Source organism: Eulemur rufifrons, chromosome 12, assembly GCF_041146395.1.
Source record: "Eulemur rufifrons isolate Redbay chromosome 12, OSU_ERuf_1, whole genome shotgun sequence".
Taxonomy (NCBI): Eukaryota; Metazoa; Chordata; class Mammalia; order Primates; family Lemuridae; genus Eulemur; species Eulemur rufifrons.
This window is the reverse complement of record NC_090994.1, coordinates 4,576,879-4,600,181: the sequence shown is the minus strand read 5'-3', so window position 1 is coordinate 4,600,181 and position 23,303 is coordinate 4,576,879. Positions and strand designations below refer to the sequence as shown.

General features: G+C 46.6%; 1 protein-coding gene across 1 annotated transcript in view; it reads right to left on the bottom strand.

The window, feature by feature from the left end:
* Nucleotides 1-3,555: 3,555 nt before the first annotated feature.
* INTS9 (integrator complex subunit 9) overlaps nt 3,556-23,303 on the bottom strand; it is a 75,293-nt gene continuing 55,545 nt past the window's right edge. Inside the window, exons 10-17 of the mRNA XM_069485087.1 lie at nt 22,022-22,202; nt 17,491-17,551; nt 15,113-15,284; nt 12,210-12,334; nt 9,701-9,868; nt 7,145-7,243; nt 6,070-6,207; nt 3,556-4,419 (exon numbers count right to left, since the gene is read on the bottom strand). Of these exons, the coding sequence (XP_069341188.1) occupies nt 4,243-4,419; nt 6,070-6,207; nt 7,145-7,243; nt 9,701-9,868; nt 12,210-12,334; nt 15,113-15,284; nt 17,491-17,551; nt 22,022-22,202 (1,121 nt within the window). The 3' untranslated portion in view covers nt 3,556-4,242. The remainder of the gene's footprint in view (nt 4,420-6,069; nt 6,208-7,144; nt 7,244-9,700; nt 9,869-12,209; nt 12,335-15,112; nt 15,285-17,490; nt 17,552-22,021; nt 22,203-23,303) is intronic.

Below are 23,303 nucleotides of genomic sequence, written 5' to 3'. Positions count from 1 at the left end.
CAGAAGTAGTGTGGATAAGCATGCTTGCTTTGTTCCTAATCTTTGGGGTAAAAGTTAATACTTCACCTAGCTATAAGTTTTTCATAGATGAGCTTTATCATATTGAGGAAGTTCCCTTCTATTCCCAGTTTGCCTAAGTGCCTTTAAGATTATCAGATGCTTTTTCCTGCATCTGTTGAAATGACCACATGGGTTTTCTCCTTCACTCTGTAATTAAACTACACTGATTGGTTTTCAAATATTTGATTGTCCTTGCATTCCAGGGATAAATCCTATTTGGTCATGACATACCCTTTTTATGTATTGCTGGATTCAGGTTGCTGATATTCTAAGTACTTTGCATCTATGTTCATGAAGGATATTAACGTCTAATTTTCTTTTGTAATGACTTTATAAGGTTTTAGTATTACAGTTACACCGGCCTCTTAAGAGGAGTTGGAAGTAGTCCCTCTTCCTCTATTTTTTTTTTTTTTTTAATAGAAGCTATATAAGATTGGTGTTATTGCTTCCTTAAAAGTTTAATAGAATTTTCCAGGGAAACCATCTGGGCCTGGAGTTTTCCTTGGGAGAAGATAATACATTTAATTTCTTAAGTGAATATCAAGTTCTCTTTCTTATTGAATGAGACTTGTCCATTTGTGTCTTCAAAGGAAATTATCCACTTTATGTGTTTGTTAGTACTGTTTTTTTTATCCCTTTAATATCTGTAGGCCCTGTAGTAACAACCCCTCTCTCATTCCTGATTTATTATCCTCCTAGTGTCTGAGGGGTCTGCAGTGATAACTGTTTTCACTCTTACTGGGGGTAATCTGTGTCCCCCTTTTCCGTGGTCAGTGTAGTGAGATGTGTATCAATTGTTTTTTTTTTTTTTTCCCCCAAAGAATTAGCTTTTGGCTTTCTTAGTTTTCTCTACTATGTTATGTTTTGTTGATTTTTGTTCCTTTTATTATCTCTTTCCTCTACTTTCTTTGGGTTTACTTGACTCTTTTTATAGTTTCTTAAAGGTGAAAATTTAGGTCAATTTTAGGCCTTTTTTCCTACAAGCATTGAAAGCTTGCAAATTTTAAGCACTACTTTTAGCAGTACCCTACAAATTTTGAGCTGTATTTTTCACTGTTCAAAATATTTTCTAATACATTTTGTGATATCTTCTTTGATCCATGAGTTATTTTATAAGTATGTTTGATTTTTAAATATTTGCAGTTTTCCAAAATATTTTGAGTTCTAATTTGATTTCATTGTGGTGAGAGGACATTTTGTGTATGATTCTAATCCTTTTAAATGTAGTGAGACTTGTTTTATGCAGCATATAGTTTTCATAGTAAATATACCACGTACACTTGAACAATGTGTGTTCTGCAGTACTAAATGTGTATTTAGTACTTTAAGAGTATCAGGTTAAGGTTGTTGACAGTTTTGTTCAGATCATTTATGAAGCTATTGACTTGTCTAGATTTAATAAGAAAAGGGTGATAAAAATCTCCAATTATTTTAATGGAATTCTCTCCCCACCCCTACACCGGCTTTAATAGTTTTGGCTTTTGCTTCATTTATTTTGAAGCTGTCATTAGATACATACAGAGTTATGACAGTATCTTCTTGATGAATTGGCACTTTTATCATCTAAAATGTTATTCTTTATCTCTGGTACTATTCCCATCAGATTGCTTGGCTCATTCTAATACATCATCATCCAGTTTGGAGGTTTCTTCACTCGTGTTTCTGTTGATGCTTCATTACAGTTTGGAGAAGCCAACTTCTGCCTTTATAGAATAACCGTGAGGCCAAAAGCTCCAAGCCCTCCAGGGATCAGAAGAGGAGTAGGTGTTACTTTTATTTGAAAAGAAACGGACTAAGAGGCAGGTCTCCTTTTCCCGGCCAGCTGCTGACTGCGAATACTCATGCGTGATGTCACGGGACAGCAGAAGCCACATACCGGCTGTGGGTTGTGGGGGAAGTTCCTGAACCACTTCAGTTCCTTCGTCCAACACCTTGACTGCAGCCATGTGGAGGGAGGACCCTGAGCTGGGAGCACCCAGCTAAGCCACACCAGATTCTTGACCCACAGCAATGGTGATGTTCATGTTTATTGTCTTAAGCTCTACGTTTTGGGGTAATTTGCTGTGTAACAATAGATACCTAATATACCACTTTGTAGAAAGACTTTAACAATTTTTAAGGTTTTTTTCAATCACCGTTTAATCATTAGGATTCCACTGGGCTTAAGGAAATATTTTCTAGAAGTGAGATTCTTCACCAAGTTAGTTTGAGTGTCAGTGGGCTGCCTTTTCTAATAGGGCCATCGTCAGTGGGCTGATCACAGCACTCACAGGTGGCTTCTACCATTTCTTTTGGGTCTTTACTAACTAACCTGGCTTAGTACTCAGGTATCTGCACTTCAGGTAGAGTTATTCAGAACTGCTCTCTCCGCATGCTTGGCAAGGCCAGCTCTAGATTCTCTGTGCTCTACAGGGTGATCCTTTGCTTCCTCCTGCCTCTGGCTTCTGCCACTAAGTGGGTGATGATGACTCGATTAAAACCTCCATAATTTGTAAATTATTCCCTGCCTGGCAGGCGGTCACTGACTCATTTGGGCTCACAGACCACGGTCTCTTTAGTAACCAGCCCTCCCGGGATCACTGCCTGAGGCTCTCTGACCAACAGAAGTCAGACTTGGACAAATCCCAGCGTTCCTGGACATAGCATTGCTGGGACATTTAAATTAAATAGCCATTTAGTTTCTTCTACGTTCTGTCTTACCCTGCTTTTGCATTTTTCAAGATATTTTGACAATTTAACTTGATTCTCTCAAAAGTTTTGCTGGGAAGTGTGCCTCCCTGTGATGATGCATGGTTACAGTTCTCTTCCAAAAAACAAGACACGTTCGCAGCCGTGACACGTCAGTTTCCTGCAGTGTCAGTCTTGGCCCATGGGTGTAGGCCCCTAGTTGACTCTAACACATCCTAGGACCCTTGATTGGAATGACTTACGAAGTGGCTTTTTCCTCCTCTAAGAATACATTCCCACTGATATCATTCCGAGCGATGCTAATCAATGCTCCGTAAAACCTGAGCAATTAGTTCTATAGTTCTTGTCACATGTTTCTTGCTCACTCAATCCCTGCGTGATGCTGAGCTGTCAGCTGAGTTCGAGAACTGACTTCGGACTGAGAACAGCAGGCGGAGCTGAGTCCACCACTTCTAAGACTTGTTCAACTGACCACATTCTAACACTTGCCAAGTTGACCTGTGTGTCACAACTCGTGCCGTCTAAGACTAGATGTCATCTGGTAACTATTTCAAATGCAGTAGTCTTTTGTGAGAGGGTGTTTTCTCTAAAACCTTCCTACTCCTAGGGGGCCTGTGGCTACTGCGTGTGACGCTGGGTTCAGTGCGGAGACCGAGGCGCCGTGGGGAAGGCAGCCACCAACTAGCACAGCCTGAGCTGCCCGCTGGGCCCTCCGTGAAGGTCGGGGCTGGTGCCATTGACCTGCGTCCCTGTTTTTATGCAGGCAGAGCTTAAAGGGAAACACCTTTTCATATAATTTAAGAACGAACATGTCTGTATTTACTGTAAACAGGGGTGGGTTATCTTATTTAATGTACACATATTTGGGATGGTGTTTTCCAAGTTCATGTTGTTCTGTATATTTTCCTATTTTTTCAGCTACTAAATCAGTATATTGATCATAGGTTCAACATGGATACTTCTATAAAAAGTAAGTTTTTAATAGCAAAATGGGCTCACAGTGTAAAAGACAGACGGATGAGTCCATCTAATTTTCGGGGCTCCTCTCTCGTTAGGTACAGCCCTGCGGGCGAGTGAATAAAGCCCAAGGCCAGTTCCCCTGCCCGAGGCCTGTGCACCGTGGAAACAAACAGGTCACATCAGACGACAAGCGGGTCATCCTTTCTCTTCCCCGTCCGCCACTGGCCTCTCGGAAAGCTGTTTCTGTCACACTCACGCTTACCCTGCGGCTCCTCGAGAGAGCCGGAGTCGAGAAGACAGTGATGAGCCCAAAGTTAAAAGGGAAAGTTCTTGCCTGAAACGGTGCGAGGATTCCAGACCAGGATCCCGGCCATCGCTCCAGGTTAGTTCCCTCATGAGCAACTCTTCATTCCTTAAGCCAGAGGACACTGCAAAGACACAGCCAGCAGCCTCTTGTCCCTTCCTTGGGGGGCTTGTGCCTCGCAGTGAGGGACTGTAGGATTTTAGGCAGGTGGGATGGCTCGGAGGTCCCGCTCAGAACTTCTGTAAGAACTTGAGCACCAGGTCCCGCAGTCGCACCCTGAGCATCTCGTCATTGTCACAGATGATGTGGGTGGAATCTTCCTCGATCTGGATGAGCGTCTCGGCCTCCTGGAGCAGGACGATGTGGCCCTTGGCGGTGTCCTCCACCTTAATGTCGCTGAAGCCGTGCTGCTCCGAGAGAAAAGAAAGAGGAGGAGGATGGGTACACTCGGAAAAGTGCTAAAAATGACACTTCTAGAAGTGTATGAAAATTCTAGAAACTGGCATTTTTAGACACTCCTCAATACGATTCTCAGACTAGCAATATGGCCTACTACAGCAACAGAATTCAACCACACTTTCATGTACCTTAAAAGAGGCCCCAAATGTGCAAAATCTCATGCAAAACACCAGAAGTCCCACAGCCTGCTTCGGCTTTTTGAGTCATTGGAGGAGCACGTCCAAGCACCTGTGTCAGGAGTCTGGGACGTGAGGCTATTCTCAGAGTCACACCCATACTCCCTGGGGACGAGCTCCCTCCTAAGTCTCAGCTGTCCGAGCTCCTAGGAAAATGCCACTGAGGCAAGACACCGCTGACCTTGGGACCCCGCAAGTCCTCTCAAGGGGAAAGAGCAGCAGAGCAGGTATTGCTCTGGCCATCACTCATGCTGGTGACAGCGTTTCCTTACAAATCAAAGTTGAAAATGAAAAAGCAGAAGACATCTGCCTGCGAGGGACACAAAACAGGGAAAGGCACGGGGGCAGGGAGACCGTCCCCACTCTGTGACAGACAGCTCCTCCTGCAGGGAGGAGAGGCGGCGGCCGCGGCAGAGTGGAGCACTGAGTCAGGACCCAGGGTGAGCCAGGCCCAAGGCCTTTTTCTAAAAAACATGGCCCAACTTGAGGCCCAGCAACAGGGACCGGAGCCCTGCAAGGTCACGGGGAAGGTGGGGCCATCGTGATCACCCACAGCACACGTGGGGGCACCTAGGAGAGCGGGACGACTTGGCCGAAGCCCCCCCTCCCGGAACACTGACGGGAGAGAAACCAATGCTAATAAAGAGAAAGTCTTTCAGATCTGAAAGGAGTCAGCAATTGAGGTATTTAGTTTGGACTAAAGGTGGTTATTAAGAGTTTAGCAAAAGAAAATCTCCTTTTCTGTCATCGCTCATTAGAGTGAGTTGCAGCTCTTCTTGCAAGCAGCAGCATTAGCTTTAGCCCGTCCCTTCTTTCCAGGGAGGATTCCGTACTGTAAGACTAAAATGGTGATCTCTGAAAAAATCATAACCACCTTGGAGGTTAGCTTTTTTTCCTTCTATCAGAGTTGAGGAACTTCTTGGTTTTTGGGGGGGGGGGGGGGCGGTGGGGGTGTGGCCGAGACAGGGAAGGACCAGTGTCTTTCCACCCTGCGTGCAAATTGCTGGGCCCATTTCCCAAATTCCCATCTAGCAACGCAGATGCCGCCTGCCCGCAGATCCTGACACTCAACCCCAGACTTGGATCTCCTTGGACCGCAAGGGGTCCTGGGGTGGAAAAGTGAGGCTCTGGCAGAATGCACCATTCTTTGTCCTGGCCTTTCCTACTCTGCCCCTCTCATGTCACCTGTGTGTTTGAGAAAAGGCTGGAAACGGGGTTTTGGGAGGCATTCCTCTAGCGCCCAGCGCTGGGCAGGCATGCTCCCCACTCGGCACCCTGTGACCCTAGATGAGTGTGACAATAGCGTGGACGGTGGGACTAAGTGACAAGCAGCAACATACATTCCTGGCAGCCAGGGCTGCAAGGAGCCACCGAAAGCAGAGCTTCCATGCAGTGTAGACGGTGCACGCATAACTGGCCCACCTTCTCCAGGGTCTGCACAAACTGCTCCACAGGGATGGAGCCGCTCAGCAGAGGCTTCAGAACTTTGCAGTCCGGAACGTCATCGCTCACCCGCTTTCTCTTCTTACCACTCGTGGGCTGGGCGGGCCTGGGCGGGGGCTGGAGCAGAAGGAAAGCGTGGCCCTGAGTGAGCTTCCTCTGAGAACCCGAGCCCGCCCTGTCCCCGTGTCACCCGTGGAGTGAAAAACCAGCTGGGGGCTCCCTGTGGCGTTCACAACACACGCGAACGCTCCGCTTTCCACATGGAAGGGCGTCTTATTTGGCTAAGATCTCTGCCTTTTATCAAGATCCATTTCAGATTTTCAACTGATTCGCTCCAGCATTTGCTGGGTAAATTCTCCACGGTAAACCGTGCTGGCGCTGCAGCGTCAGACTACAGTCTGCCCCTCCTGGCTGCCGCACCTCTGTCGAGAAACCGACTCTGACGTGGTGGTAAGAGAACGGTGTGGAGGATTCAATGAGACAACGCACGTCAAGGACTCAGCGCAGCGTCGCACATACTTCCAACAGCGGCCAGCCAGTTTGCACACAGGCAGGAGGGTGCCACAGTCCAAATCTGAAAGGGGTCTTTCATGGCGACACTGCACGGCAGTAGGCACCCTGGGAGTGAGGCGTGCAGTGCCCTGCAGGCCCCCTGCCACCCACCGGTGCGGTCCAGTGTGTGCCAGGCTCTCGGCCTCCACGGCTGCACACGGATGTGCCCCGCGCTTCCATGTCGCCCACAGCACCCGGCGTGCACCGCAGCGCTCGGGGTGGGTGCGCCACAGATGCCCGTCTGAGGAATGTGCCCGCAGAAGCTTCCGGTGACGCTGATATTTTCAGAGCTGGGTGGCACTTAGGATGCTGTAACGGCCTTGTCTTTCTTCCCCCGTCCCCAAGGCACGTGGCCAGATAAAAAAATAGTCAAGAATGTACATGAAGCGCCCTCCTTGTTTCACACAGTCCACGAAGGGGCCTGCTCTCTGACTTCTCGGCTTGCAAGGCAATGGCCCGTGGCTCCCCCCGTTCACGCCCAGCCCACCGCCGCCCACGCTACCTGAAGAACGTGCTTGTTATCTTTAGTGTGCAGCACGGCCGAGACGGTTGCCAGGGAGATGCCAGGCTTGATCTCCATGGGCACCAGCGAATCTGCGAGCTGCAAGCAAAGGCAGGTTCAGACAGGCCCCCTCTCAGGCTGGGGGAAGAGGGGCCGCAGCCCCACCCTTCCAGGTCAAGCTCAAGGGTGGACGATGTCCCAGAGGCTGGGGTCCCCTGTCCACCGGGCTCACAGCCATATGCCCCCTGCCCAGCTTGGTGGCAAAGGCACCAATTACCTAGAGAAGTGTCAAAGCTGAGCCCTTAATAATCATTATTTACATCACTGCAGTCTAAAATGACCAAATAACTTTAAGGAAGAAAAAAGGTAAATTTTTCAAATAAATACCTCCATGATATACACACAGACAAATCTCTATCGATCCCAACAGAGACAGGAGGGACGAGAATACAAGGAAAAAGGGGTGGTCGCGGTGGGCAAAGTGGCCAGGAGCACTGACCGGACTGAGCCTGGCTTTCCCGTGACGCGGCGCCTCCCAGTGAGGTCACCCAGGACAGCCGCCTGTCACTGTGTGCCAGACCCCAGTGTGCTGACCCCTCTGCACCTCCCTTTTGTCACCCCAAAATAATGAAGTGGCAACACCCTGCCAAGGCACCCAGCCTCACACTGATCCTTTGGGTGGCTTCCAAACCACTCTCAGTGTCTCCCCAAAACCTACCAGGGCTCCCCCTTACTCAACATGCATACCAAGTGCAGACTTCCCATTCAGTCTGGCCTCTGGTTCACCCTCATCCCCTCCCCAGGTGACGAGTGTCAGGCAGGAAGGACAGAGACAGCAGGACTTGAGTTCCTTCATTCCTGAAAATCTGCCTTCTCCCAAAGGTGGAACCCCAGCTTTCCCTGTGGGGTTGATCTCTCCCTACAGCCTGCACCTAACGCGTGCCCTCTCCTCTACGCAGCTGTCGTGCGGCACGGTCTTACTGGGAGCGTGTTGGGCTCAGTGGCTCACGCCTGTAATCCTAGCACTCTGGGACGCTGAGGCAGGAGGATCACTTCAGCTCAGGAGTTTGAGACCAGCCTGAGCAAGAGCGAGACCCCGTCTCTATAAAAAAAAAAATTAGCCAAGCACAGTGGTGTATGCCTGTAGTTCCAGCTACTTCGGAGACTGAGGCAGGAGGATTGCTTGAGGCCAGAAGTTTGAGGTTGCTGTGAGCTATGGTGATGCCACTGCACTCTACCCAGGGTGACAGAGTGGGACCCTGTCTTTAAAAAAAAAAAAAAAAAAAAACCATGCAAGACACCATTACGTAAACATGAAAATCACTATCAAATGGGCAGAAGCAGCAGCTTAGGATATGAAAACGTACGATGGCTTGGCAGTACGTGAGGACTATTTCATGTAATAAAACATGGGAAAGTGTGACACGCTCCTGACAGAGGAGACAGATGTGCGCCAGGCCCTGCTCTCCCCTCTGTCCCACCCATAAGTAGGCTTTTCCTCCCTACACTGCGGTCACCCCCGTCACAGGTGAGGCTGGGGTGGGAGGTCTGGGGGTGGCATCCTGGGAACCGAGTAGGGGAGACTCTGCCTGGGCCGCTGGGAAGGAACTCCATTTCCAAGGCAACTCTGAAGGTGGGTTCTTCACGGGGGACAGACGTCACGTGGCAGCTCTGCCAGAATGGAAGTCCGCCCACACCGCCACAGCTCAGGCACCTCTGGGAGGGAGGGGTGTCCCCTCGCCACTCGGGACTTTCCTAGAACAGGCCCATGAGGGCCGACAGCTCCGATCTGCTCTGAACTTGTAAGGACCAGAGGGGATCTATGAAGAAGCCGCAGAGGGTACACCTTCATTTGGGGGAGAAACGACATCCTTTAGTAGCAGCAAAACAGAAAAAGCAGCAAGAGAGCTTAACCCTTTCATCTCACACATACACTGTCCAGGCATGTGGTTGGTGGATACTTTTGGCTCTACTTTGCATTGTATTTCAAGAATGATGAAAACCTCTATCTTTGCATGAAGTGAAATCAGTAGAAATAAGCAGAGAGAACCATCTGGAGTCTGAGGGACAGCTGTGGAGCGCGGCTCAGGCTGCTGGCCTGGCGGCGGTGGGAGGCTGCGGAGGAGGAAGGGAAGGGGATGACGCAGGCAGCCGATATTATTAATAGATAAATATCAGGGTAGCAACTTTCTCACTCATCTACCATATGCTGTTTCCTGGAACTGATTATCTTCCCTGAGGGAAAGCCATCTACTCAAATCCAGAAAAATATCCAAATGTATTTGAAAAGCAGGCCTAGAAAAGCCTTCAGGGCGGCCAGGCCCGGGCTGCTCGAGGGCCCCAGGCAGCAGCCCCGAGCCCGAGTGCAGGGCGGCCAGGTCCAGCTGGGGTGCTGGCCCTCTGGGGTCCCTGTTCTGGGCGGGGGCCTCAGTGTTGTCCCTGTGCGTCCCTGTAGGCCATGCAGTGTATTCGCAGACAGACGAGACCACAGACAGAGCATTATCCCCCACTGATGTCCCTGACCTTTAGGAATAATCACGAGAGAGTGCAGCTCACCTCCGGCATGATCTCGATCTTCTCGTAGCGACGTTTGAAGGGCAGGGTGAGGACCTCGGCCCGCCGATAGGACGTCGCTGGGGGCTGGCAGTCGATCACAAGGTCTGTCCTGTGGGACTGGGCTGGGGGTGGCTGGGTGTACTGCTCAGGACAGACCACGTGCAGGGGCTGAGGAGCGAACGGGACAGGGTCAAGGGCGAAGGCAAGGAAGGAGACAAGACCGTGAGGCAGAGCGGCTGCTCCCTACCCCGCCTCTCCCCGCAGGCTCCCCGCGTTCAGGCCACCTCGAGCACTGCTCTCCCGCACCCGCTAAGCGGCCAGAGGAGAGGGGAGTAGGGTGCGGGGTAGAACGAACATCTCAGGGAAGCCCCTTAGCTGCCAGCTGTGTGCGTGAGTGAGGATTTACTGCCTCAGTCTGGATTTCTTTTTTTCACTCTATTTACGTAACTTTCATGGTGACTTCCACATCTTCCTCCCAAGTGGCCTCTGAGCTCTTGGAGGGCACAGTCGTCTGGTAACGTTTAGCGCACACCAACTGTTACCCGCTCTTGGCCGATCAGCAAGAACTGTGACCTTTCCTGCTAGGCTGGCGTTCTGGGCGTGGAGTTCTTCTGGTGTCTGCAGGTCAAGTGGTGTTAGCCACTGGGCACAGGTCGGGTCGCATGCTCAACTGTGCATGACAGTGAATCAGAGACAGAACTTTTTTTTTTTTTTTTTAAACAAAATGTCTTTCTTTTCATTATCTTGAGAGGAAAAAAAATCAGTAAACCAATGTTTACTTTGGGCAAATATCACCCAACTGGAAAGTAATGTTGGCAGCACACAGGGTCATTGTATCATACGCCTGCTTTTAAGAGTTTGGGCCATGCCACAAATTCCTTGAAGAATAAGGTTTTCCTGCCAACGTAGGAAGATCATTTGAAGCCAGGAGTTTGAGACCAGCGTGAGCAAGAGCGAGACCGCATCTCTATTAAAAATAGAAAAATTAGCTGGGCATGGTGGTGCGTGCCTGTAGTCCCAGCTACTCGGGAGGCTAAGGCAGGGGGATCACGTGAGCCCAGGAGTTTGAGGTTGCAGTGAGCTATGATGATGCCATTTGTGCTCTAGCCAGGGCGACAGAGTGAGATCCTGTCTCAAAAAAAAAAAAAAAGAATAAGGCTTTCCAACAAGCTGAACTAGTTGGATTTAGAACAGCACTTGTTTCTCAGGGCTGACGCTTTTCTTCTTCAAACTGCCTTTTGTTTTTCTTCCTGACCTGTTAGCATCTTTAGCTCAAAGCCATCTCACTACACGACCACAGCCAGGGCTTCTCCCAGGTTTTCGTCTCCTCAAGTGGAGACAAGGTGGCCTCTGGTTTACAAGGTCAGCAGGCTGCAGAGGGGTGTGAGGAGCATGCAGCGGGCTTAGGGACTGGGAGTTGAAGTTTCTGAGTCATGAAAAACAACAGGCTCTTAGCCGTTTTTCCAGCATGTTGATGAACACTCATGGGGCATCACATGGCTCCACACAGGCCAAAAACTGGCTACCTGCTCTACGCACACCTGGAGAAAGCCCATGTGCTTTCCCCGTAGGGCGAGCAAGTCAGTGATCACCGGAATCCATTCTCCCTGCACTCCTGCGGTCTCCGGCTTTCCTGTTTCTTGCCCCCCTGCCTTGGAGTTCTGTGGAAGGGCCTCTCTTCCTGAGGTCAAGGAGTCTGTGCAGAGCAGGGAAGAGACCTTCTGGCCTAGGCCAAGAGATGAAGGGTGCCAGTCCCACCTGCTGAGTGACGGACGAGGCGGGAGGCGGTGCCAGGGCACCTGGCCCTCCTTGACGCTTCTGAAAACACCGAGAGAGTGGGAACGCAGAACTTCCCTCTCACCTGTTCTAAGCCGCCTTCCTCGCCAATTCCAGTTAGTCTCCCTGTTCCCAGCTGCCAGAAAACCTTCCAGGCATGCAGCGACCGACCTGGGGAGTGCGTCTGTACCCCCGCTCTCCCTCCCTCCCCCCTGCCGTGTGCAGAGTCTTCCCTTGATCTACCACTTTACCCCAACTGCTCCTTCCCTTTCTCCAGGGCAGAAAGTGCCACCAAACCCAAACCAAACCGAATCTCTAAAACACCACCGCAACCCTGCTTGTGGCACTAGCCCACATGTGCAACAAGGGCCCAACACATGTTCTAATGAAACTGCCTTTCAGCTTAGTATGTTTTTAGAATGACTTTCTTTAGGGGGGTGGTGAGGGAGAGTTGGTGGGTTTTAAGTGGACACAGATAGTCCTCATTAAAAAGTTCTAGACTGTTTTCCCTCCCTTCCGCTTTTGATTTCTTTAGAATGGAAACTTCTTTCAGGGTGTAAAGCCCACTCCTCTTTTTAAGTGTGAAGAGTAACCAGCACACGTCCCAGCGTTCTGCAGACGTTTGAGAATCGAGGAAGACAAGAGGTCAGATACAGCTGTGGCCCTCCCCCACCCACAGATGTACAGAGGTAACGTGACCACGTGACAACACCGACATAGCTTCCTTCCTTACCTGTACTTCTTTAAGCAGCTTGGACACCTGGATGAAGTTCAGCCGCGTATCAATGGGGCAGTAGATGCACTTCATGGCCAGCGGCTGGTAGGGAGCCAGGGCCTCCAGGTAGGAGAAGTCCGGTTCTAAGGAAGGTAACAAAAAAGACATTTTATTTAATAAAATGTAGGCAACAGAGGAGCTGCCAAATGAGGCGACGGCTGGTGTGGTGAGGGCCCAGCGGACGGTCAGCGAGGTTAGGAGAGCGAGCCAGGAAGGACGATGTGTGCAGGTGACAGTCAGCGGAGTCCGAAATCAGGCACGGGAGGGGCTGGCGCGAACCCTGTGCGATGGATGTGGAATGGGAGGAACAGTGTGGGCTCAAAGTTTCCCACACAGATGAAGAGGCAGATGAGAGATATGAGGGAAAAATAAGTAAACGGGGGAGAAGGCAAAGCTCCTCTTCACAAGAAAACACCAACTGTGGAATGCAAAAAGATGAAATTAAAAAAAATCACCATCTGGTAATGATTTATTCAGACCAGAATCATTAATAAATTCTAAGAAAATCTGGTAAAAATTTGAGGAAGAACAGTATATATACATAGTTCTAAAGTGTCCCTCATAAGATACTGATTAAATACAAAGAGAAAAACAGTGACTTCATGGTGGAAAGGCCTGGCACAGAGCAAGGAAGTCAGGAATTGACATGCTCAAAGTTAACACCCAGGTACGAGACAGACAGACGTCAGAACGTCCACCTGACAGGCGGCACCCAGGAGACAGACGCACAGCCTTGACCCCGTATCGACAAACGTTTCTGCTGAGACCATGACATTCATTCCCCAGCAGGCCCAGCTGGCAGCCAGCCTTGCTATATGCTCAGTTTCTCTCGAGGGCCACTGCGGCGGCTTGGCAGGGATCGTTCTGTCCACTCAAGGAAGCGGCCCACCGTGAGCCCGAAACCCCGGCACAGTCCTGATGTGGTCAAGGACACTCGAGTCCTAGCAGTCTGTGCCCGGGGAGGATGGACCCCTGGCTTAAGCTCACCTGGCACACAGACTTCTCCAGTGTCTTCAGGACAACTGGTGGAACTTCCAGACAGGTAAACTACCACCCCCTGGATTGTGTTTCGCTAAGAATACCCAGAACACCCAAAATGAGGCGAGCACGGGCCACCCAGGAGGGAATACTGACTCCCTTTCCATGTGAACAGTAGTCACAGTACAATAAGGTGTCCCCAAACTTCACCCTGACACTAGCAGACATCAGAAACGACACAACTTCTGCCCTGGAAGCCCAACAAACCAGTTGAAATGTAATCTCATTTCCCAGAGTTGTCATGGGCAATCACACAGGCCTCATTTCTTCTTAGCTAAAGGAAAATGTATTCTAGAGCAACACTTCTGACTGCCCATGTAAATGCTGTACCTACTGTCACGTCAGAGAGTCACAGCTCATCAAAAGGAGAGACCAACCTTAGTCCTACTATGTACAATGATTTCTGGACAACCTCCTGATGAGAAAACTCTTGGCAAGTGTGAAGTTCCGAGTACTGTGAATCAATGTCTTGGCCCAACTTCCTCTGCCTGTGGCCCAAAAAGGAGGCCCAAGAAGAGAAAAGCAGCCCCTGGTGACCGGCAGCTCTCCTGGCACTTCCTGCTTGGCCGTGGTGTTAGCAGGAGCTGGCCTGTCACCCACGCCAGGCCACAGTGTTCTCCTTGTGTGCAAACACAACTTCATAGGACACCAACATCAGACAGGGCCACTCGGTAAAAAGACCCTCTTGTAATCATGCCTGAAGACAAAACAGAAAACTGCCCTAACCACACACAAGCAAACATTACCCTATCCTGGCCCCCTTCTTGTGTTCGAGGTGAGAATCAGCCAGACATCCAGCCGTGGCGTTACTCCTGCGCCCCGGCAGCGCCGATGCAGAGCGACGTCTCGGGTCCTCAAACCACCCCAATCCTACACGGAGGCCCGTTTAGCATCTTTGTGCAGCGTGTGTCCCCCTCACCGCACCGAGGCAAAACCCCAACTTTGTCCAACTCCAGGCGTGTTCCTGGTGGCCTGTGTACAGAGGCACCGACAGTCCTCGCACACCGAGGCTGGGCACAGGGAAGGGCCAAAGCGTCTCTGACCCCAGCGCTTTTGGTACAACTACACTCTCTGTTCTAAAACCCAAGGCTTAAAGGTATTTAGGAAACGCTGAGACGGGAGAACGTGGCCGCACTTTCTCACCAGCCGTTACGTGCCGGGCGCAGGACTAGGTGCTCGCACACGGTGTTTCCCCAAGTGCCCGGGGCCACCCAAGCAGGTGCTTGTCAACAATCTCATTCACAAGGACGGTGAGGCTCGGTGAGTGACGTGGCTGGGGTTACAGCAAGTTGGGCCACATTTCAGATCAAGGTTTTTCACTTCATAGCCCATAAGGTTTCCAAAACTTAAGGCTGACTGAGGCTGACCTTAAATCAATAAAATAATGTAGTGATTATCTAAGTAAACCTCCTACTTGGGCTTATTAGAGAGTTTTTTTTTTCCCTGAGGGATTTGTCTCCGGAAGAATAATTGCAGCCAGAGTGAACTACAATCAAAGGAGAAAGATCCATCTTAGTAAATAATTCCTAAAGGGTAAAACAAGACTGCTTACTGGAATTACGGCAGTTCTCGAAACAGCTTACAAGATCCTATCAAAAAGCAGTTCAGGAGAATTCTGTCTCAGGGAAAAATCTTAAAAAACAGATATGAAAGCCTTAATACTCAGTTAGCTAACAGTATATTGTTTTGCTCTTACTCTTTGCCTTGGGGTGTCTTTATTCTTTATACTTACAATAAAACAATGATCACATTTACTGTAAAATCTATCTCTGGGCTAGCGGCTCCAGTGGAAAGGGCTGAGGTTTGCTTACTTCTCAATTTACCTGTGAATATGACAGTGTTGAGACTAGATTTTCCCCAGAGCTCCATGAAGTGGACCACGTCCCCAAACCGGAGGGAAGGGTGCCCAGTGAACACCACACACGGCTGTCGGAAATCATTGCTGAAGTCTCCGTGGATGCTGGGGTAGTGTTTCAGCTTATTGGTCTGAATGAGCTAGAGTAGACATGAAAAAATATGAAGAGGTGTTAGCCTGCCTAGGCTGAAGGAAGAACCAAAGCATGGGGGATTGGGCAGAACTGAATTAAAAATAAAAAGATGGCAAACCATAGACTGGGAGACATTATTTGCAAAAGATAATTTGATAGAGGACTGTTGCCCAAAATTTACACACCCTTAAACCTCAGCAAAAAGCAAATGAACAACCCTACTAAAAAGTGGGCAAAAGATTTGAACAGACACCTCATCAAAGAAGAGATACAGATGGCAAATAAGCATTCTATACCATACTTCATCAGGAAATTGCAAATTAAAACAATGAGATATTATACCACTACACGCCTATGATAGAATGGCCAAAATCCAGAACACTGGACTCTCTCTCTGTTATTTGATGGGTTATATTCACTGCTAGCGTTATTTATTTTGATGCTCCACTGATCTCAGAGGTGGCCTTCTGACGTGGCCCTATTATTGTCTGAGAACACAGCAAGATCTTCCAGCTTTATCTTGTATTTTCCAAAGAGGCCTAGTTCCTTTAAAGTGGAGAATGGTATTTACAAACCAAGATCTGGGTGCTAAATGTGTTCACCGGCTAGTAGAGTGTCACTGCCCCTAGGGCCTCTCAGTGGACAGAGCTAGCGGAAGATACGTATGTGTATGTACAGGTGTACACACATGCACAAGTATATTTCTTTCTGTGTCTATCTACACATACTGAAAATGAGTTCACACCAGTACCACCAATTTAATCCAACACCACAGGATTCATTCGAATCTTCACTCTTTCCGTATCTTTAACTCCCTACCTTGATGAATTTTTTACAAAGTGAACACACGTGCATCAAGAAGTGACACATTACTAGCTCCCCAGAAATCCCTCTCTGTCCCCTCCAGTCACAACTGTCCCACCCCCACCTCCAGGATAACCACTATTCCAGCTTCTGATACCATGGCTTAGTTTATTGTGTTTTTGAACTTCTATAGAAATAAAATCACACCACATCTACTCTTTTATATCTGGCTTCTTTTCACTCTTTCACATTCTATCTGTGGAGTGTGTCTACACTGTTGCATATAATTGGCATTTATTCATGCTCATTGATGTAAGAGGTATTCCACTACACAAATATACCACAAAATCCATTCTACTGAATTCATGAGCATTTGGGTATATTTCAGCACTGTTACCAAGATTCTAGATTTCTGCATGTATCTTTTGGTAATATACCTTTGTATTCTGTATATACCTCAGGAACAAAATTGCCAAGGCATAGAGCATTTTGTTTAGCAGATACTGACAGATAGTTTTCTAAAGTGGTTATACCGATTTTAGAGATCCTTTCAATAAAAATGTAACAAAAAATGAGTAACGCTATTATCCAATAGTAGGAGGATCATTAAGTTCATTATAGTATGTTCATGACTTGGTATGGAAATTAAGCAGCAACAATCAGAATATGAGGCATACAGAGAAATGTCCATAACATACCATTTAGTGAAAAAAGAAACAATGAAAACAAAACTGTGTATTCAGCTATATAAAAACACTCATCAGTTCTGTGAGGGAGGTGGAATTTTTCTATTTTTTAAGCTGAAATGTTATTTTCGACATTAAAAATTTACTTAGATGATTGACATAACTCACTGGAAAGAACACTTTTAACAATAAATAAATCTGTTACCCAAAAAAAGCAGTAGTATATATTAGAACACAACTCCTCGTCTGGTCAACAGAACAGACATAGGCTATGAATTATATAAACACAGTACGGGGTGAGCATACCTAATCCAAAAATCCAAAATCCGAAATGTTTCAGAATCTGAAACTTTTTGAGCACTGACATGATGCTTAAAGGAAATGCTCATTGGAACATTCTGAATTTCAGATTTTCGAATTTGGCATGTTCAACTGGGAAGTATAATGCAGATATCCCCAAATCTGAAAAAAATCCAAAGTCTGAAACACTTCCGGTCACAAGTACTTCAGACAAGGGATGCTCCACCTGTGGTAATATAATGTTAATAAGAGGAAACACAAATGAATCTTGAGTTAGAGTACATCACGCCACCTGACTTGGGAAGCAAAGGGACCCACAGGTCTACCTAGGAGCACTTTTATCTAATGACCTGCTATCCTCATCCGCGTCAGGTTATCTATATCTCTTTCTTTCCATGCCCCAGTAATTCTCTGTTTTCTTACCTCTGCATGAGGAAAAGGTGGTTCTGGAAGATACACCTTGCTCTGTTTGTTGTGACAAAGCCTTGTAAAGAGGAAACACAGATGAGCAGTTAGGGAGGGCACACTGTGGCATTTGCTGCCACCTACTGGCAACACTGCAAATACGAAATACTGAAGTTTATTTAAAATTTTCCTGCCAGTGAATATCACTGTGAATAAAAGCCAGTGTCTACAGAGTATTCAGGACGTAAGTATCTTGTGGGCAATTTTTTTTTAACCTTTAGAACTTCTCAATACACTTTTTATTAAAAAACTTACTGTTTTGGAATAATTTTAAAGAAAAGTTGCAAATGCAGTACAGCATTTCCACAGACCTTTACCCTGTGTCCCCCATGTTAACATAACTGTGGTACATTTGTCAAACTAAGAAATTAATATCAGTATGTTACAATTAACTAAACTCTAGACTTCATTAGGTATTCACCAGGTTTTCCACTCATGTCCTTTTTACGTTCCAGGATCCAATCCAAGATAGAATATGGCTAGTTATGATCAATTTTGAGGAGAAAGTGGTCTACCCTTTTCAGAGCCATGACTTTGTGCGTGCACTATTTCATTAACAGCAGCACTGCTAACTCCAGCAGGAGAGTAACGGAGGGTCTCGGGCTGGAGACACTGAGAATGTTTTAGTCATCTATGCTTTTTCCTAATCTACAACTTTAAAATACAGAGAGGTCTGTGTAAAGCAAATGAAGCAAAACGTTTACAATTGATAAAACAATGTATGTGGGTATTGCGTAGGTCTGACATTTTTTAAAAGTTGGAAAAAATATGCGTGGTGACGTATGTTTGTTAGAGTCTACTTCTAAGAAGTCTGTCCAAATGATATGAAAGCATTTAAACAATTCCAATGGGCACTACTTTTGGGGGAGGAGTTCAGGACTTCAGGGCTTGGATTCTGTATTAACAAAAAGTGTATCTAATTTTTCCTATCCTTAGTTTCCTTTAATCTCGATTTCAAAAACATTGCTTTATATCCTTTTTGGAAGAAGATATAAATATGGAAGCAAGATGCTTCTGCAGGGTTATCTTATGATATCTAAAATAGATATTACAGTTCAAAAGTTCCAAAGTTATTTAGATTGTTCCAAGGACATTATGCTACCTCCATTAGAAGGGACAGATTGGGGATACACAGCGGACTGCAACATGACTAGAGATTGCGGAGCCCACCTACGTAAGGTATCTGTGGCCAGGTCAGAGAAACAGCTCCTTCGTGCTCTGTTCCAGAATCCTCACAGGCACAACAGACAGGGACCCACACCCTTTCCCAGAGAGGCTGAAGGAGCCCATTACAGTTTGCTTCTGCTGGAGCTGGAGTTTAACAGGGATCTGCCTTTACTGGGTTATCAGGAAGAATAAGGAATAAATGATTCTTCCAGAATCGTCTCTAATTGGGAGCCTGAGAGACCTTCCTGCTCCCCGACAGCCAGACCTCAGGTACCACACACTCTCCAGGGCACTGCTTGTTCAACAAAAGATCAGAGAGGGCTTTAGGAGCCAGTCCCTTCCATCTCCACCCCCTGCAAAAACAAACCCAAACAACCAAGCAAGCCCTTAGCCTGGAGCCAGGGAAGACACTGGGATGGCAAGGAGCCGGGCTTCTGTAGGTGCCAAAGCAGGACCACGTGGAGGCCAGAGCAGAACCTCTGAGAACGAGAAGCCCAGAGCCCAGGAGGACAGGCTGGGCCTGAGGCTGAACACCCAGAGCAGCCGCTGTGGGGATACTGACTCTGAGAGCAACGGAGGGGAGAGGAAACAAAACCCTCAGGATGGGCTGTGGTGGTCCCAGCTTGCGGGGCCAGGACTTCTCTAGCTCCACAGCAATGAGTTGCTCACTTAATACAAGTCTGGAGCTAGCATCCACCTACGTTAGTAACTGAGTTCTTTAGGGAGAAAGTGCTTCACAGCAAGGCCGTATGAAAGAGAACAGCAACGTCAAACAGGGATGAGTGCTACAGTGACTGGTAAACTGTTTCAAAATAGGAAAAACTCTTAAGACAGTGGTTCTCAACCTCCAGCACACACCAGAATGGCCTTGGCTGAGCTTTGCAAACCCCGATACCTTGCTGCCTCAGACTGATTAAATCTAAATCTCTAGGGGTGGGACCCAGCAACAGCAGAGTTTATGCTTCTCAGGCCATTCCAACGTAGGCCGGGGGGAGAGGGACCAACCATTCTGGTTGCCGGGTGACCGGGGGTGGAACTTTCAGTGCTGAAGCTGGGACAGTGGGTCACCCTGCGTAGAGCTTATACAAGGAAAATATCTTCTTAAATTTTTAAAAATAAAACACATGCGTGTAAATTACACCAAAGGAAGAATATGTGTGCCAAATTTCTCTTATTCTTTCTACTTTAACTGTTCCTCCTCTCTCTTTTCCTTAATGCTCTTTCTCCACCCACCCCTGAACGTGGACACTACTTAGATGGAGTTCCATCCTTTACCCACTGCTCTCCTAACCCTAAATCTTCTCCCTAGGCAATCCCATTCATTCTTGTGGCTTCAGCCACCTCAATGCTGAGGACACCTCAACCTTAACTCTGGCTCAGGCTTCTCACATCTCTGGATTGGAAACACTTCACCCGCACACACCCTGAGGTACCACGAACGCCTCAAGGACCAAACCCAACCAAGCTAACCACCCTGCTGCATGGACCTGCTCTTCCTTTGTAGAGCCTATTTTGTTTGGGGTCAACATCACCCACCACACTAGAAATTGAGGTATCAATCTTGACTGCTATGTTTTCTATGTCAAATAACCAACAAGTTCTGTCAATTCTTTTCCAATCACCTCTCAAACTGGTTCCTCTCTTACGTTTCTATAGGATAATATATAATAGATTGAGTCTTATCTCTTTTGGCCTCTGAAAAGACTCTTCCCTTCTACCTCAGTCTCACTTCCCTCCTACCCCCCTAACTTCACGTAATTGCAAGAAGAACCATATAAAATGCAAATATAATCGTGTCAATTTCCTGCTTGAAATCCTCCAGTGAGTCCCACTGTTGACGGGATGCCTCTAGCCTCATATCCTACCATTCCCCACCTTGAACTTTATACTCTAACAGTAAAGAACTATGGATAGTTCTCTGAACAAACCAAACCATTCAAACCTCCCCGCTATGTCTCAGCCTATGTGATCCCCTCGGCTCACACCACCCACCTGGGCGGCCCACACACCTCGCCCTCAAACAGCGCTTCTGTCGCGCTGAGCCCACTCTCCCTTCAGGAGCATCTTCTTCCAGGAGGCCTTTACCATACAGATACACGCATGCAGGTGTGTGCGTACGTACGTGTACCTGCATCTCTGTCAGATTATTTCCAAGTGGTAGGAGGTTTACACAACTGCTTCTTCCTTCAAGGTACAGATCCTTAAGGTCAGAGAACCCTTCGTATGCCCAGTGCTTAAGACATGGTGGCACTTAACAAAGGTTTATGGATTGAACTAAATAAAACGATAGCTGGAAATAAGATGAAGTAATTATGTGATCTCTAGTTTAAGATTCTAAGGGAGGGATATTAAAATAAGCTTAAAAGACAGAGAGACAACATATCTCATGTCTCAGGATGGAAATATTACCAAAAAGATGTCAGTTTGTAATTTATAGGTTTCATGCACGCAAAAAGACATTCTGAAAATTGATAAAGTAATTCTGTAGTTCTCACACAAAAATAAATATCTCATACAATTATAAATGAGGCTACAGTTATTAACAGATATTAGCACCACATTGGCCAAAGCATGGATGGACGAAGCAATCAGGATAGTCTAGAAACAAAACCTAGTACATATAAAAGTTTAGCATTTGATATTAATACAAATCAGTTGAAAAAGTTAACATTATTCAATGAATAGTATCTGGACATGTATTACTTGACTATTTGGGAAAAAAGTAAAGTTAACGCTTCTCTTCATATGATACACGAAAACAAATTTCAGATAAAATAGTTGGGGGGTCAAAAAAGAAGGAAATAAGAAACCATAATAAAAAATGAAAGAAAATATGTTTAGTCATGTGATATCTATAGGGGAAAGAATTTTCTAAATATTATATCAATAGAAGAAATCACAAAAGATACTAAAATTATCAATATGTAAAACTAAAAAACTCTTGTCAAAAAAAAAAAAAAAAAAAAAATCAAAGGCATAAATGCAATGTGGTAGCCTGGATTGGGTCCCGGAACAGAAAAAGGTCATTAGTAGAAAAACTGGTACAATGACCATAAAGATTAGAGTTCAGTTATTAATAATGTGCTAATGTTAATTTCTTTTTTTGACAAATGTATATGGCCATGTGAGACATTAACATTAGGAGAAACTGAGGGAAAGGTATATGGGAACTCTCTGTGCTACCTTCGTACTCTTATGTGAATCTAAAATCATTCCAAAGTAATAAGTTTAATAGTAATGTGAGAAAAAAACAGATTATTTTTGTTCTTACTGCTTGAATATCCTGAATCAAACAGAATTCGTAGAGAAAACACTGACATACCACTCAGCAAAAATCTGAGAGAACTCAAGTGAGCTGTTAGCCACGGGGGAGATGAAGTACAGGGGGACGCTGGAGAGTCCGGCTGAGTCGATGTACTGGTACAGGCATTCCAGGAGGTCATAGATCACTCCAGAAGGGTAGCAGGGGACCAACACGTTTCCTCCATTTCGGACTGTCAGGGCTAGAAAAGTTGGAAGCCAGAGAGGGGAGAAATATTATCAGAAGAAGTGTTATAAAGATAGAATATAACTTTCAAAATATTTGCATTTCTTTAGTTTTCCTACTTCTGTGTTTATAATTCACTCACATGTAAAATAATCCGCTTCTTTTGAAGAACGCATCAAGGGGACTCTAGAGGGTGACAGCTGATTTTTCATCATTGTCTAATCTACGTCCCTGGGAATAGAATGTGCAATGAAGGCTTTGGGTTTTAAAGGTTACCAGCAGCAGCTGAGCTTTGGGACAGAACCTCCAAGCTCCTTCTCTGTTTAGACCCTGCTCAACAACTGGCTGGATTTGTCTCTGTTCAGTCTCTGACCATGGCTACGTGACCTATAAGGAAATAGGCTAAGTCTTTCTACTTGATTCACTCTGGTGTTTTTTTCTTTCATTAACCTTTAGTTTGTAAGAAAATCCTCTATACTTTAAATACTTAAAATAAGTTATTAAATGAGGAATTGAAACTTATTGGTTTTAAAAAACAAACAACCCAACCAAAGTGCCCACTCAAGTTTGTTTTCATTTAGTTTCCAAAACAAATCGATACAGTGGCTTTTGGGCAAAGGATCTTTGATGCCTCATATCCTCCTCTGTTGCCAACTCTCACGTACAGGTTCAGCTAGGCGCTGTAATTTGAGCCCTGGTGGACTCGCTATTACTGGAGTATGGCACATAAGAGAAAATCAACATCACTGGTTTTGGCTCAAGAGCTTGGCTTGAACCCTACCTTTGTCCCAAGATACAGGACCACAGGTAAGCCACCACAGCCTTGCTGGGCCTCAGTTTCCTCACCCGTTATATGAAAGGAATGAATGAGATCTGTGACTTTCAAGCTTTGGTTTGGTATGAAAATTACCAGAGAACATGTTGAAAATGCAGCTTTTCTTCTGGGTTTCTCCTCTCCCCAGAGATTCTGATTTACTAGGTCTATGGTAGGGCCCCCTAAAATTTGCATTTTTAATAAGCAGCCTCATTAATCTTGAGGCAGGTGGTGAGTGCACTCCATTTTGAGAGACAGTAGATTTGATGCGAGGTGGCTTTCAAACCCAAAGTTCTTTGAGTC